At 36.7% G+C, this 16311-nt stretch overlaps 4 protein-coding genes across 5 annotated transcripts in view; 1 reads left to right on the forward strand and 3 right to left on the reverse strand.

Annotated features, from left to right (window-relative positions):
• The window catches only part of tlx (transcription factor protein), a 9042-nt gene extending 7360 nt beyond the window's left edge, over positions 1-1682 (forward strand). Inside the window, 1 exon segment of the mRNA NM_001078371.1 lies at positions 1087-1682. Coding sequence (NP_001071839.1) covers positions 1087-1264 — 178 coding nt within the window. The 3' untranslated portion in view covers positions 1265-1682.
• Positions 1683-2455: 773 nt separating this feature from the next.
• LOC100180355 lies at positions 2456-5853 on the reverse strand. 2 transcript variants are annotated; one of them, XM_009863545.3, is made up of 3 exons: positions 5408-5853; positions 4908-5089; positions 2456-3398 (listed from the first exon to the last, which is right to left on the reverse strand). In XM_009863545.3, exons 1-3 carry the CDS (start codon positions 5653-5655, stop codon positions 3376-3378), a joined length of 453 nt encoding a protein of 150 aa, XP_009861847.1. In that variant the 5' UTR covers positions 5656-5853; the 3' UTR covers positions 2456-3375. The 2 variants fall into 2 exon arrangements, with proteins under 2 accessions (XP_009861847.1, XP_002131062.3); XM_002131026.5 differs by lacking the exon at positions 2456-3398 and adding an exon at positions 4031-4357 and having other exon boundaries at positions 5408-5838.
• Positions 5854-6681: 828 nt separating this feature from the next.
• On the reverse strand, positions 6682-8989 carry LOC100182700 (3'-5' exoribonuclease 1-like). Its single transcript, XM_002130929.5, has 5 exons — positions 8790-8989; positions 8322-8535; positions 7725-7918; positions 7305-7419; positions 6682-7028 (listed from the first exon to the last, which is right to left on the reverse strand). The coding sequence occupies exons 1-5, from the start codon at positions 8951-8953 to the stop codon at positions 6747-6749; spliced, it is 969 nt and encodes a 322-aa protein (XP_002130965.1). The 5' UTR covers positions 8954-8989; the 3' UTR covers positions 6682-6746.
• zf(ring)-30 (zinc finger protein) lies at positions 8971-11595 on the reverse strand. Its single transcript, NM_001078466.1, is given in 1 exon segment — positions 8971-11595. A coding segment is annotated over 1 exon segment (1938 nt). The 5' UTR covers positions 11505-11595; the 3' UTR covers positions 8971-9566.
• Positions 11596-16311: the final 4716 nt, after the last annotated feature.

Here is a 16311-nt window from a genome sequence, read left to right on the forward strand (position 1 = left end):
TTTCTTACTACACGGCGACCGTGGAGGGCCAAACAAAGCTTTGCCATTCTTAGGAACTCAAGCAAAGATTGCTCGTATAGGAACTACAATACGCATCGTGCGTGGATTTACCTTTCCGCCCATCAAGCCTTTTATCTTCACGCTCAGTTAAGCTGCAATCAGCGTAGTGAACGCATCTAAAGAACCTCTAACGATCCGGCTTATCTCAATTGGCCATCTTCAGTGTGCTGATGGGAGGCCTCAATTTACGTCGACCACTAGCTCAATAACTCTTCGGTTTAATTGACGTCCAATTCGCAACGAAGAACTGTAAAGATCATAACTATAAAGCTGTATTGCTCCTTTTTGTTCAGCCAATATGTAGTTGAAACTTGTTATTGAATCGACTTTAAACCGAGTGCGAGTTATACCAACGTGTTTATTTTGGCGCTTGATTTTTTACCATCCGTGCTGATTGTAACCGAGAAAGTAATAACGACAGTTTAATTTCACGCTATTTCTCCTTAAAAGAGTGGAAGATATATTATGGCTGCCATTATGACTTCTATGATACCTGTTGTTGCTTAATTTTACTTATAAACTATTTCGCATCAAAATAAAATATAAAATAGATAAAAACCTGAGTGTGTATCATTGCGTATAGAAATGTGTTATTCCAACACAAAACTGCATTGAGGATTTATTTTTTGTCTGCTGAATTTTTCTTCTACATTTCATAAATGTTTCGAGTTGCCCTTGGCGTTTACACTTATTATAGAAAATCATAACACACCTGTTTCGATCGACCTGTATTCCCGCTTTGCTTTAACCCTTTTTCCTCGCCTCACACCCTGGCGGCATTATCAGTCATCTCTGCAAAAGATAAACGCCGACCTCTCACTCTCAATTCTTTTCGTTCGTTTGGTCGGCCTGCTGTGCTCGTGAATTGTAATTTCACGGCGTGATCGGCGCGTGAAGCGTGTGATCGGACATCCCGAGGAGTAATATTTGATTGGCGCGATTACTACGCTTGCTATTCTAGCTCAAACGATATCAATATTTTAATTTCGATTCGTAATTTCCTTAACGTACCATATTTAAACGCAGAAGGCAGACAACTGAGGAGAGAGAAGCAGAGCGACAAGCTGCGCAACGACTCATCAACCAGTTGCAACAAGAAGCGTTGGCGCGTGCACCGATGCCGGCACCAGATGCCATTTGTTTGCGGAATGCTTCACTATACGCCCTGCATAATCTACAAGCCCGCCTTCAGAATGCACAATAACCAACAGCACAGTTCTTTCTTGCAAACCATTCCACCCAGCACAAGCACACAGATACGTTGCGATGTATAATAGCGTCACAGCTCCTTATGTTTTAAAACGCGATTCCAAGTGTAATAGATCAATTTACAAAAGTTTCAAAATGTTTTCATGTTCCGTATACTTTGTTTCACATTTTTCAACTTCTTCCACTGTATTTTCCAAGACGTTTATTGATTATATTATTTATTCCATGCGCTCAATAACTTTTGCATGGAGTTTTATCTTTGATGTTTTGGACGCAGCTTTTTTAAGAATATTTCTTCCACAACGTTTCATCTGCTTTTAATGTTATCATGATTATGTTGTTACGTCTTCCGTTTTGTGGGTTTCGCTATATATGGATTCCACCACAAGAATATATAAAGTTAAACAACACCCTGTTGTATGGCGTATTGTATATTGATTGGTGTTTAAGATGTCAGAAATTGTCATCAGGAAGCTAAAACTTCTTCAAAGAGATGAGAGGAAGTGACAGATACTTTCCGGCAGTTATCAAGCAGTGCGACGTGATGCCATATAAGGTACGTTGCTATCTCATCTGAGCGGACGTCCGCAATGACGCTAAGCGAATTTCAAACTGGGAATCCGTCTACGCGGCGTCGCTGAAGCAGCCACTACGATATGTTTATCTCTCCTTGTCGCTTCTCGTGTTGCTTCCTCAAACTACGAAGTGACTTAATACGTCGACAACTGTTGCGTCGTGATAAACCGAGTTTGATCGACGTACAGCAATGGCGGATTGCGTAAACACGTAAGCTTTGCCTGACGTAAACTTTATCACGTGGAATGAGACAGAAGCACATAGCAACACTCATTATCAAACTTTATTTGACTGGATATACTACGTATATGCAGGGGTCAACAGAAAAAATGGAAACCTCGCCATTTTGCCAGTGTACTGCAAGCGAATAGGCTACGCTGTGTTGGCTTAGAGCTTCCACAAAAAAACATTTTGCTTACCGTTATACTCCTGTTTTTTCTGCACATGAAACAAGTTTGTAAGATTTTAAAACTGTAAGTCTCAAGGATCACATGACCGCCACGCGACAAGCGCGATTATACACAGTAATCATTAAAGCAACCAGACATATAGTATAGGCTACCGCAGAACACCTTTATTTTAGGTAAGTCGAGAATTACGAATTTGTTTATTACAGGCAGAAATTATAATTGCTCTGATTTTTTTGAATTTAAAACATAAACTTAAAGGCGTAAACAATGGTACTTTTGCTTAAATCAGCTATAAACATTCACCAAACCGATATTCTCACGGTAAAGTTTTTGTTCCACGTAATCCTGGATTTATGGGCAGCTAACCAAGAGTTAAGTGGCCGGACTTTTTCCAAGTGCCTTAATTGTACAGATTAGATTTTTGTGCCACTTGGCCACGTTAACCCACAGAGGTGCCAAGCAGTCTGCATGGGTGATGGGAGAGCGAACAGCAGTTAAAAAACGCCTTGAAATCATTTCTACCAACGTTACCTCGTTCACATACTGGTTGGAACGCACGAACTTGACCTTGCCTTGGTATACACGTGTTATTATTATTAATAACTAACTTATACGTTTAAATTCGTTGTAAATTTGTGGTATTTTCTTTCATTTTTAGAAGAACCGCTTTACCACAACTGTATTGAAGTAATTTTTGCTTGACATTCCTAATTATTTTATAGTATCCCTACACGTAAGGAGTCTATATATCGTAACAGACATTTGTCGCAGATGTTTCAGAAATCTACAGTGTCTTCTTGTGGGGACAGTGGTGCATTTGATTGACAGAATGTAACAGCAAAACCTGCTGAACAGTTGCTCAGTTGCTTTTTATCGCAAGCAAGGTTACTCGAGCTAAACATCAAAGACCGCAACGTCTAAATGAATACTTAACTAAAATACAACCACACAGGTATGTCCTATGTTTGGCTTTTTAACGCCCCAGCAATCGTAAACCGCTCTTTGGTTCGTGGATTAACGGAAGTAAACAAATATCAAGAAACAATTTTTCGTACATCGTTTTCGCGATAAACCTCGTTATTGTTCCCGCGGTTCATCAGCTTTGAACGCTTCTCTTCCATCAAGACTTACGTCGCCGCCTGTCTAAAAATACAAGCAGGCATTCGATTAAAACCGGCGGCCTTAAAGTTTGACCAAATGACTGTTCGGTTTAAATTGCCACACAGACACGCCGTACTCGGCTTTGTATACACGATTATCGGCAGCGTCAGCCGCATCGTCGCCGAAGCGACTTTGGATTAGGACTTTTACCACAAATCCAGCTCCCATAAACGCGTACAGTTTAATCTGATTACCACAACTGTTGCGGGTAGCTCAAGGTTAAAGACAAGTCGGCTGTGAGAGGCAAAGAAACTGGCAACTCATCGGTAATTTCGACCAGTATCACTTGCGTCGTTAACGCCATTCAGGCATTTCTATATACAGACATTATGCTGTTGACCTCGGTCAAAAAAGGCGCATACTTGGCCGCATATCTGTTGACCGTCAGCAAACTACATGGGTGTACATGGTATCGGATTTCTAGATCAAACGGGGGATGACAAGATACCATGTAAAAGATTCTGATTAACGACTGGCGTCACAATTTTGCTAAGCTTTCTTCGACGTATTTAGTTAAATACCAGTATTTTAAGAAAACAAATCACATAAAAACATGACAATTATCATTAACAATATTTGCTACAATATTGTAGTTGCATGTTTGAATATTTAACAAAAATAAAACAAAACTAAGAGCATTTATAGCGTATAAGATCAACTTAACATATATATTTGATTTTTATTTACTTTGAAACAAGTGGGTTATAGTGCAGGTGACAGTCTTGCGAGTATATGTAAATGCATAACGTTCTTCACTGATTTATTCATGCTTTGATTTTCGAACACAAGTATTTCGTATCGTTGGTTTGGGTAAGTCTGTGCAAAGATTTCTTTTGCTTCTGCAACTGTCGGTAAATAGTCGTCCGCCCAAAGTACAAACTGTTCAATACCATTGTCCAAATAGTAAGGATAACTGTTCTTTTCTAATCGCACTGAACGCCCTGCACCGAAAAATATCAGTAAGCCCCGTCAAAATTGACTCAATAGCAGCACCAGGCGGTTATAAAATATTTTGATACGCAATGTTTTAAATTAAACCACGGCCGGTACCGTGACACAACCGTAAGCGTCCCTGCCTCTAGTCAAGGTTTACTAGAAATATCTCTAGAAGACCGTACTTTACCACAAAATTGTAGGGGTGTGAAACTCGACACTGCTACTATTGTTGGCCTATATGGCTACGGACAAAACACTTACAGGCATTTGCTCCAAACCGGTGCAGTCCCATATAGGTTGTGAATTTTACAGCCACAAATTAAAAAATCCAAATATAAAATCCCCCACAAAGTTACATATATATGATAACTCGTAAGCGGGCACGAGATGTATAAACAGAACCTAGTTAAGTGTGCTATAACGACTTTTGTTTAATAATCGAATAAATAACTTGATTCATTTACTAACACCGATCCATCTAACCGCTAAATTATTGTATGTTACAATTTATAAAAAACAACAACAAATCGTTGCAACGTTGTATCTACGACTAACCTCTTCCAGTCTCGCTTTGATCAACAAAAAAGACGGATTTTGAAACATTTTGTTCGTTGATTACTTCTTTTGATTTCATCGGATAGCCAAGGAAATGGTGTTTACAGAAGTCGTCTATGGACAACCATTGGTCCTTTATGCGCGCAATTTCTTCTTTATATTTTAAAGTTCCTGCAACAGATCTGCATTACTGTTAGATGGTTGAATAGAATTTGATATAACTTTAGTAATACGTGAATGCCTTTTATTTATCTTTGCGGGACGTGGCAATAATAGCCTAGTTGTCAGATCATGCTCACTAGCTACGAATTTTGACAACCTACTATTAGTGATCATTAGGCAGGAGCTATTTGCGTTAAATGTAGCAAAGCGTTTTAACCTATATGATACCACAACGACCAACACACTTATTTCAAACAATTCCTTATAATAACATGTTGTTGTTATACTCGTGACGTTCGGAAAGTCACTTTAACATCGCTATAAATAAAATGCATTACCTGCCAAATAACAGATCGCCGGCTTCTACTTTATGTTGAATTATATCCCATGTATAAGGGGTCAAAGATATTAGGAACCCGTCAACATCTCTATAAACTTCATTATTATTTGGGGTGTAAACATTTTTCTGGTCAATCCCTACATTTTCAGACATTCTGACTTCTCTATGACCCGTCTGATATTCCTTTATTGGTTGTGTTGTTGTGTTGTCATACGTACACATTGTGACGTTGCCCAATTCTAACATATGGTAAACAAATTAGCAAAATGTTCAGCTAACACTACATACGTAAATTACAGCACAACACCGCCCGCTAAAGAGATCTACACGTTGAATATTTAAACTAACAGCAATCGAAGTAACCTTAGATAGTGTAAACTAGAACAGTCTGACAGCAAGTTTAAAATAAAACACAGCTTAAGCAACTGCATGCTTTTATTTAATAAGAACAGCGTCTGTTTAACGCATCATCACATAAGCGTGCATTGAACTAAACACGTAATCATGACATATTTAGTAGAACGTGCAATACAACCCGTTAGTGATGCTGAAGCAATATAGTTGTCATGACGGTACAATACACAGTACCAGTATAAATGACAGTAATATTCAAAACAGGAAAGAAAACATTCATGCTGCACATATTCCAACATACCGTGGGGTGGGGGAAGACGGGACACCTTTAGCACATAATATCCAAATACTAATCGTGTTTTATTAAACAATTAACAACCGTCTACGGGAGTCGTGAGGATACGGTTTTATAATTATTCGTACGTGCTACCATACATAAGATATTCGATATGGCAATGAATAAGTTACGAATTTGTAAAATTAATAGAAACGAAGAACCGCCTTGTTGTTAAAATCGTAATATTTCCTCTGCGATGTTAATGCCGACGATCAACTGTCATTCCTGCGGAAATTTGCCTCACAAAACAAAACAGAAATATTGTTTGGGCGTCTAACACTTCGTTTGTTATAACAAATACGTGGAATACTCACATTATAACCAAAGGTAACTGGATTCGATGCTACACGCGGCTACAATAGCGAGGGTGTATGTCCTACGCATTAGCTTCGCACGCGAAAATAAATAAGTAATATTGAATAATACCAGACTACACTAAACTGTTGTACAATTCTAGAGAAATATTTAAATAAGACTATCGTTTTATTGTTTTCAAACATACCAAACAGATACTGAGTTTAATAACACACTGTGTCTACTGCTGCTTTACATTCAACCACCACTCGTGAGACAAAAAAATATTTAAGTTCAATTATTTTATTAATCAAAAAATCTATAAAACTTGGAAACAAACATATTCGACATATTACAAATGTAGATGATTTAAATTGGTTGTGAGGACGGCAGTTGCTTCTGTTACATCAGCATTAGCATCATCATACGATGACAACAACGCCTTTTCTTTCTCAGAAATCACTTCAAGTTTCCCGGAGTTAAGTCTTTCATTAAACTGGAAGATTGCTCCATCATCCAACATCCTCTGCACGATCCGGGATAAGTTTGTTGCATCATCCATCCCACAATGATGTCTTCCTTCGAACTCAAGTCCGATGTTGGACAACATGTCCATCATTTTTGGTTTCTTAAGCTACAATGCAACCAAGGTTAGTTAACCACAATGCAAAGGGACTGCACAAAATATGGAGCAGTGAGTCAGTGGCTACATACAGATCAACCAGAATTATTAATAGTTTAATTTATATTAACATGCGAATTAACTTATGTGTGAGACAATGATCAACTGTAACTATATAAAGCCTGGTTTACATATAAGACATATGTGAACATTATATGAGAATCTCCTTGTTACTTTTACTGTGCTAACATGTCTTGATAATTGCCAACATTCACAAGCAAGTTATACCTTATAGAAGTTTCCATACACCTTTTTAAGATTAATCCACTTCTTTGCCCACCTTGGATATTTGATTTCACTCAAACAACATTGAATGTTTAGAAACCGACTAAAGTCCCAAGGTCTGAAAATGCATTGAATAAATAAATACATATGCAACTATAAACATATCACATATTGTAAGAGTATACAAGAACATATGGGCATTTAAACGAGACACAAAGACAGTACATTGTTATAACAAACATTTTTAATTCATGGATTCTTAACCTTGCAGTAACTGCACACGTACCTTTTTGAAGTTTAATTTATTTTGTTTATGATATATTGTTAACATACTGCTTAACTTATTTGTGGAGTATTACCAGTGATGTGACACACAGTACACACACTCTGTGCTGGTTGACTAAACAGGTTTGAATAACTTACCCATCAGTAACAAACGCACACTTTCTTGGTGCAAACAAATCATGTTTTTTCATCCAGGTTTCAAAGTTGTTAAAAACTGTGGTGAAGTCTGGAGCCGAATCAACATCACTTTGTTGAATTCCTGTGAGACTTGTGCAGAATTCCGATAATTGAGGGTTGAGAGCAGGTTTGCAGTAACTGTGAAAAACATCCACCTAAAAGAATAAAAATACCTAGGTTTAAAAAAGTTCCTACTTATGTTTTAACATGCACAATTTATAACCAGGGCAGTTTATGAAAATATAAGTTTTTGTTATAAAAATCCAAGTTTGTTTTTAGGAACCTCTGGCAAAATAACCAAAAGATTTTATTGAGATCACCTTTTATCTACCATCCGTCTCTTATTTCCTAGAATGTTTTAAAGTACAACATGCAGTACTACTTGTACACTAAGTAGTACTACAGTAGCATAATATATTGACAATTGTTTGTGTTTTAGCAGCAGAGACCACATTCAGATCTTAAACACCAAGAAATTACCATTTGTAGTACACAATAAATTTACAAACAACAAAAATATGATAACCACAGTAAAAATATCTTAGTTTTTGATCTTACACGTTCAGTGCTTGTTGTATCAATTAATACAGCCGGAAACTCAATAATCTCGTGAAGGTAATCTTGAGGGTTTTGCTGCTCACACGTGGCTTCATAATCGAGCACGACCAGATAAGGATAATGTTGCATTCCTTCCACATAACTTGGCTTCATGTGAAGCTTCTGCTTTTTGTAATAGTTCTTCAGACGTTTCATCAAAACTTCTTTTACTCCTCTAGAAGTGGAAATAGAAAGAGAATGGGATCAGTATTAGCTATATTACAAAATTTCTGTACAATTTGTTGTCTACAGCATTGACATTATAAATACACAAATGTTAACATTGCTTTAAAATTTGGGAGACGAAATTACTTTTGTGTGCATTTTTATGACTAAAACATTTTAGCTAAACTGATAAAAAATAATCATAACAACCAAAGCTGAAATGTGGAAATAAAATCAGGAACTGTTAAACTCATCATAACTTACTTTTCATTCAATCCATTTGAATTTAGATGATGCTGTAACTGTGGTTTGGTCATTCTGTTTATATCACCATTTATACGAGACAAAGCATGATATACGGGATCAATTATAATCTCATCATCATCTTTCCTCACTCGACTGCGAGCATGAGGTGCACTCATTATCATATACACTGAGTTATTACCTGCAATTGAAAAATACAACTGCAAAAATGGTTTAATAAAGCAAAAACACTGAACAGTTAAATTGTAGGTGAGACAGGTATGGTAAATGGCGAAACAATTGCTGTAAAGTATACAGGTTCGATGTGAAACAAAATATATAAAAGGTTGTTGTAATATTTTGATGTAAGATACAAAAGCAGAGAAATATGTCAAATGTCAATGACATGAATTGCAACAACTAGCATTGTGAAAAATATTGGACATGAATCATGGACATGAACAACAGAGTGACAAAACATTTATCTTAGTGTTTAGTGTGATTTTAACATTCTTTTTAATGACAAACCATTGTTGAAATAATTTACTTCAGTAAAATGTCGCCTTTTATGCAGAGTGGTAAAAACATACAACACAATGCAGGTACGATGGAACATTGGTATGAAATATGTATGGTAGGTAACAATTGACAAAGCAATTGTTGCATACAAACAATGTTATGAAGTAAGTAGTAGGCAGGCAGTTAAGTGGTACACACATGACGTTAATGGTTACAGATGGTAACATAGGAATAAATGTAGCGTTTATCGCATACAGATGTTAGCACAGATGGCTTTAGTTATATTAGTTCTAATATTTTTATTGTTCCTTGACTATTGGCAGCTGCAATGATGTCACTGTTGGCCCTCCACGCAACTGCACTCACAAACTCATTGCTGTCATCATCTGTTTGTTCTCGGTCAAGAACACTTTTCACAACATTGAATTTGTATGTTAACAAAGACTTAGATAATCCTTTGTAGTAAATATACAAGGAGTTGTTTTCGCTACCACAAGCAATGTAGTCGCCGTTGGTTGCAAGTCCAACAAAGTTTTTGTCGTTGGTGTGTCCACGGAAGGATCGAACACAAGGAGAGGTTGAAGTTTTCCACAAGCGAAGCTCGCTGTCGGTTGAGGCAGACACAATTTCATCTTTATCCACAAACTTTGCGTACGAAACAGCCTTCTTGTGTCCGCGAAAAACAGACACAGATTGCTTTGTGTTTCGAATATCATAGTAATGGACAAAATGGTCAGCACAGCCAAATGCCAAATGAAATGCACTGTGTGGGTTGAATTGAACGCAACATACATTTGCTTTTGCCTCAATGCAAGCAACAGACCGTTGAACCCCAGTAGACCATAGTTTTACCCTAGCATCATCTGAACCAGAAGCGAGCAACCTTGGATCAACACTGTTAAAGTCTACGCTCCAACATCGCTTCTCATGCTCCTGAAACACTTTGTTTTTCTGACCTGTAAAGGCATCCCACAAGATCACAGAACCTTCATAATCACTGCTCGCCAACCATGACTTATGGTAGTGGCTCCAACTGATAGAAGAAATTTTTGAGTTGCATGCCATTTGCACAATCGGACAATTAACGCCATCAATGACGTTGTTAACCACAGATTCATAATCGTAGACTTTAATTTTCTTGGTGACACCTGCAACAGCAAAATGATCACAATCTTTATCGAAGTCAATGCTTGAAACAATGCTGGACTGGTTCAAAATATCGCTGGCATAACTAAGCGAAGCCACCGCACGAATCGATGAAAATTGCGTGAATCTTCGAAGCTTGTTGCTAAAATCACCCAGAAGTTCTACATTCCTTTCTTCCACAGGAGCAATTTCACAAAGTCGAGTGTTGTAATAACATTCATGCAGATCATCAAAGTGAGCATGTAATCTGCATCTTCTCTTTGCCACGGTCCGATGCAATGAACTTTCTTCATCTTTGCTTTTCTGTGACAGTTGATTAAATGTTTCGATGCTCGTTTCAGATGAAGAACCTGCAGCTGATGATGTTGAAGGTTCTGAGGAATGAGGTTTCGGAACCAACTGTTCTTTTTTGATATTTTCATCATTATCATCTGGTACAACCGAATCCAACAATGTTTTATCCACACCTCTTTCCAATGCTTCCTCTACTCGACTAATATCTGTCTCAACAACAGAGAGTTCGGTTCTTGCTCTTTCTAAAGCAGTTTGCTTCTGTTTCTTTAATTCAAAAAGAAATTCAAGCAGAACTTGATTATGTGCCACTGCACTCTCTTGCACCAAACGCCGTCGTTTTTCCTGCAGCAGTTTAAGCATTTGATCAATATCAGCAAGGTGAATGTCATCATCCTCAGTGGCCAGTAATGACTGCCACTCCCATAAGCGACTGTCTATTTTCATGCGCTTTGAACAAGCAAGCATCTCATCCATTTTTTTCTTCTTCTTTTGAATCAGATTATTAAGAAGATAATTAGGGTAGATTTCATCTGTTTTGCTCAGAGCTGAGTTACATTTTGTACATTTGTTGCTTTGTTCCAGGCTTTTCTTAAGGCAATTGTAGCAAAAAGTGTGTCCGCACTTGGTCATATATGCTTCCTCTATTAAATTGAAGCAAATTGGACAAATAAAGTCGCTGTTCATTTCCCTATAAGAACCAAGCACTGTTGGTTGTAAGGGGGTGGCATTTTCTGGCACGGTCGGTTTTATTGAACTGCCACTTGAAGAACGTTTCATTTTTTCATTAAAATTACCAATAATACAGCAGCAACATTAACGCGAATTACGTAGCTATATTTAGGAGAAACCCAACTGAAAAGCATTAAATGTCTAAAGAAGCTGTACTGAGTTAGAGTTAAATATTATCGATGTAACTCGTTGCAACATCATATCCCAAAATATTGAACCTCAATGGAAAACTACAATATTTTAAATTTTGAGAAAGAAAAGTAATGAAGGGAAATAACCTAATTCGACACAATGCGCTGATCTTTAACAAAAGAGAGCCCACTATTAAAACGTTTAATATAGATATATGTGATAATGTGGGGACTTTTGTAATTCAAAGGCAGTGACATTCGCAAATTTGATGTATTAACCTTTAAACTTATTATGTATATTTTCATTTTCCTTTATACGAAAGCGTAAAATCGCTTAAATTTACTTTATTAGACCTTATTTCGGATAATATTAGTAAATTACCTCCATTAAATGACCGACCAATATATGGCACAAATAGACCCTTATTTTGACGTTTTTTGATAAAGAATTCTGCCCGTCTTTTCAAATATAGTAGGAGGGGATAAGATGGGACACTTTTATCCCATAATACCCAAATATCTTGATCATGTTTTTAACAAAGATCTATGCTGGAGGCCGTAAGGATACGGTGAAATAATTCTTTGAATGGTCTTTGTTTATTAACAAATGTAACGAGTAAATACAATGAAAAGGTGTACCATCTTCTCCTACCCTACTATATCCGTTTTTGACTTTTTTCTAATAACAAAACAAATTACCCATGTTTTTTACACTTCCCTACAAAATTACCCCTTTCTTAATCACTTTTTAGTTTTTTAAGCAGAAAAAAATAGTTTTGGTGTTGTGAGAAGAGATTAAGGATGAAGTCCGCAAAAACATACCGGTTTTTGATTTATATATAGTAAGATGGGGTAAGATGGGACACCTTTATCACATAATATCCAAGTATTCTGACCTTGTTTTAAATATTCAACAACGGTCTGTGGGAGTCGTGAGCATACAGTTTTATAATTCATTGACTGTTCTTTGTTTACTATCAAATGCGACGAGAAAATAGAATCAAAAGGTGTCCCATCTTCCCCCACCCTACTATATACAAAGTTTACGTGCCAAAACTAGCACATGGTGCTGTTAACTTTGGTAGAGTAACTACAAGTTGCAGAATACTATTGTGTTAAAACTTTTCAATTTTTCTCTTTCTGTCTTCCTCCAGCACTTTGTAGTTTTGTGAGTTTTTAGATGTGACCGTCCCAAGCAACGTCTGGGGATCTCTTGGCAAAAATGGGTGAGTAACCCTCAAAATATGCAACAAAGATGACAAGGCGGCATAAGAAATTTTGTGGAAAGTAGCCCACTCTGCTAGCTTAACTTTTAAATCAGATTGTGATTCTTTTAGGTCAGTGTCACCCCCATCAGTGCTATAAACACTAGTGGTACTATCTTCTTCTTTTATGTTATTGGAGGTTATTTCTTCTGTTAGGGCAGAACTTTTGTCAAGAACGTTTAGGTTTACTCCCTCGTATGTGGTTTGGTTGTTAACACTTTTATCAATAGCTGTTTGCTTCTTCAACGAAGAGGGAAACTGGTTAACATTTGGTTTAGCTTGACGTCGAATTGTCCACTCTGATTTCACCTTTAACTTGCGCGGCATATTAAGCAGTACACTACACTAATCAAATAATAATTAACAATCCTGAGATAAATTTAAACATAGAACTATAAGCTCGATTTCAACACTGCCGACCGCTTGTTCTGTTTGGGCGCGAAAATGCTGAGCTGGACCAGGCCAACGTCCCAGGCCAGGTCATAACGTTTTTGCGCGAAAATTGAAGCGCCATTATCCAGTTGGCAATAAATTATTCCAATTTTTATACGTCGCAAAGTTTGGGTTTACACTATCAACCATACAACGTGTTTAAAATTAAACTCATGTCCCATAAAACAAACATTTAATCACTCTTTTTTTAGTGCGCGCCAAAAATCAATTTGTCACGTGCCAAAGTTGCCGGGCTCACGTGAGAAATTAAACGCAGCAAAACATTTGTAAACCTATATTGCATATACAATGATGTTAGCAGCTTTTGAGTTAAACATATTTAACACAAAATAATACGTTCCATAATCTTGGTATTCAATATACTAATTCTGACTACACTAACGTATACCAAGCCTTTTCGCTTCTGGCTGAATCACATAGTAATAGCGATAACACATTGACGTATTTGCGCAACGAACTCCCGCTGAGCGTGGAATCCTTTTAACTTACATCGAATATAACTTAACATCGTTTCGGTTGGTTAATCGTAAGTCAATCTCCGATTGGGATGAAACTGATATTACGTCATATATTATATTAATTTAATTCAACTCTATAAAATTTACAGTGTTGGTTGATAACGTAGATGCAAAAAATAAATATAAACACACAAGTTGGAAAAGTTTCAAATGGTTCCGAATGGTTCAAAAGTTTCAAATGGATTAATTGCCTTCACTACGTTGTAACAAATGTTTAGCTAATGAGTATCTTAACCAGGCTAGATTTTACATAAGGTCATTGCTCCATCGTTCGGCCAAATACCAGAAGCCTACGTTATCCAAACAAACGTTGGCCAACGGCATGCCAACAAAGGCGCAAATAAATAAGTATAATTATAAAAGTTCGAAAACTATCAAATTAATTGCGTTAGCCGGTGTCGTAATATATTCGTTCTGATTGATATATTTGTACCAGGCACTATTGCGCGAAGACGCCACTGCGCATGCGCAATGGCTTGTAATGCGCAGTAGCGTTTCGGCGCATGCGAAATAGCTTCCTGTTCAAATATTTCAATCGAAACGAATATATCACGACACCGGATTTTCAAAATCAGGCTAGATTTTCAAAAGGTTATTGCAAGCACCTTCGTGGTGCCGAATACCAGGAGCCAACGCCAAAAATATGTTGGCAACGGTCTGCCAACAAAGTCTTGCTATCTGGGCACTTTGTAGTTGTGTGGGTTTTAATTGCCAAACTTTGAAGGATTTGTGTTTAATTCAATAATTTATATCTCATGGGTATTTAAATACCTATATGGGATAGAGCAATTACCAACTGGGGAGTTTTGTAATCAAAAAAATTAAAACATAATAAAGTCTATATTTAACTTTTTTTTATATATTCACAACTACAAGAAGTTACATTCTATAAACACATAAATTTTAAATATTTACAAATATATATATATATATGGTTTGATGTTAAAGGTATAGTTTCATAGATTCTTGTTTTTATAATTGCGTCAAATAATAGGACTAAAGTCGAAAAGTTTGTGCTTATAAAATATCAAGAAAGTTATAAATAGCTTTATAAAGAGAGAATACAGCGTTATAAACACCATCACGCACATACGCGCCACCGGAGCGCGCACTTGTTACGTAGGCGCTATACATATTTGGAAATTGAAAAGAAAACAGGAAATTCTCTTCCGGCTCTTCGTTCACATAATAGCAAAGCACTGCTTTGGTTATCTCCACCAAGAAGAGTTTGGAAAGCGGTTTTGTACAGATTTTGTTTTGTCTTAAATATAGTTCTGTGAGGTAAAATGGGACACCTTTAGCCCGTAATATCATGATCGTGTTTTAAACAATTGTTAACCGTCTATATAGGAGTGAGGATGCGGTTTTATAATTCTTTAAATGTCTTTTGTTTACTACCAACTGGGAAGGGAAAATGGAATGAAAATGTGTCCTATTTTCCCCACTCTACTATATTGCACCAGACAGTTGTTTTAGTAAAAATCGCATGTTTTTCCTGGTGATTACTTTTTAAGCGGAAACAAAGTCAACAATTTTCAGAAAATCTATTTGTCGCCCCAACAACGTATAACTTGTTCAATTATTAATGAACGTCGATGATCACATCGCGGAAGTTAGTAATGGCTTTCTGTCTGCTGTGGCTTTTTGCTACTTTTTCAATCGAGGGCATTGTGTGATTAAAACGATAAATTCAAATCTCTTTGGATACAAAACTAATCAACATCATTAAGAACGCTTATAACTTTTATTGCTACATGTATATTATATTATATACAGATACACACTGAATAAACTTGTATCATAAGCGTGAAAGAGAATTTACATTTCAAGAGAAGGTTTAGCTATATATCAAAACAGTGTTAATAACTCTTACAGCTCATAAGTAAAAAGTGAACATGCAAATTAAATAAAATTACTTGTGCTCGTTTTTTGCAATCACAGTATGTATAGATTGTGTCTAAACTGAGGTAAAAGTGATTAAACTTTAATAATTCTGTGATGGATTACAACAAACCTAAATTATATAAATAATACTTATATAGCGCATGGACGAATTAAATATCTTAGTTAATGTAAATAAAAGAGTAGGGAGGAAGAAATAAAAAGTTGTAACATTTAATTAAACTAGCCAATATATCACCAGCAATAAAATGGTGAGATCGTGCAATGGTCAAAATATTAGTATTGCAGGCATATACAGCTGTCTGTGATAGAAAACAGATGTGACATATACAGCCCTTACAGTCATGTGAGTGCGTTCGATATAAGTGATTTTCGGCAGGCAGTTCTATGTTGGATTTAACGGTTGTATCTACCGTCGGCGTAGATTTCGGCAAGCAAACCTTTCAGCACAGGGTCTTCCTGGTACGCCTTGTGCTCAATACTTCTCGGAACCAAAAGTCTTTGTGTGACTTTGGTCCAGTCAGTTGTCTGCTCTGAAGTGAGTGGCTTCCATCGGTTCCAGACCACGTCATTTTTCATCACAGCG

This window comes from Ciona intestinalis, unplaced genomic scaffold, assembly GCF_000224145.3.
Source record: "Ciona intestinalis unplaced genomic scaffold, KH HT000171.2, whole genome shotgun sequence".
NCBI classification, from domain to species: Eukaryota; Metazoa; Chordata; class Ascidiacea; order Phlebobranchia; family Cionidae; genus Ciona; species Ciona intestinalis.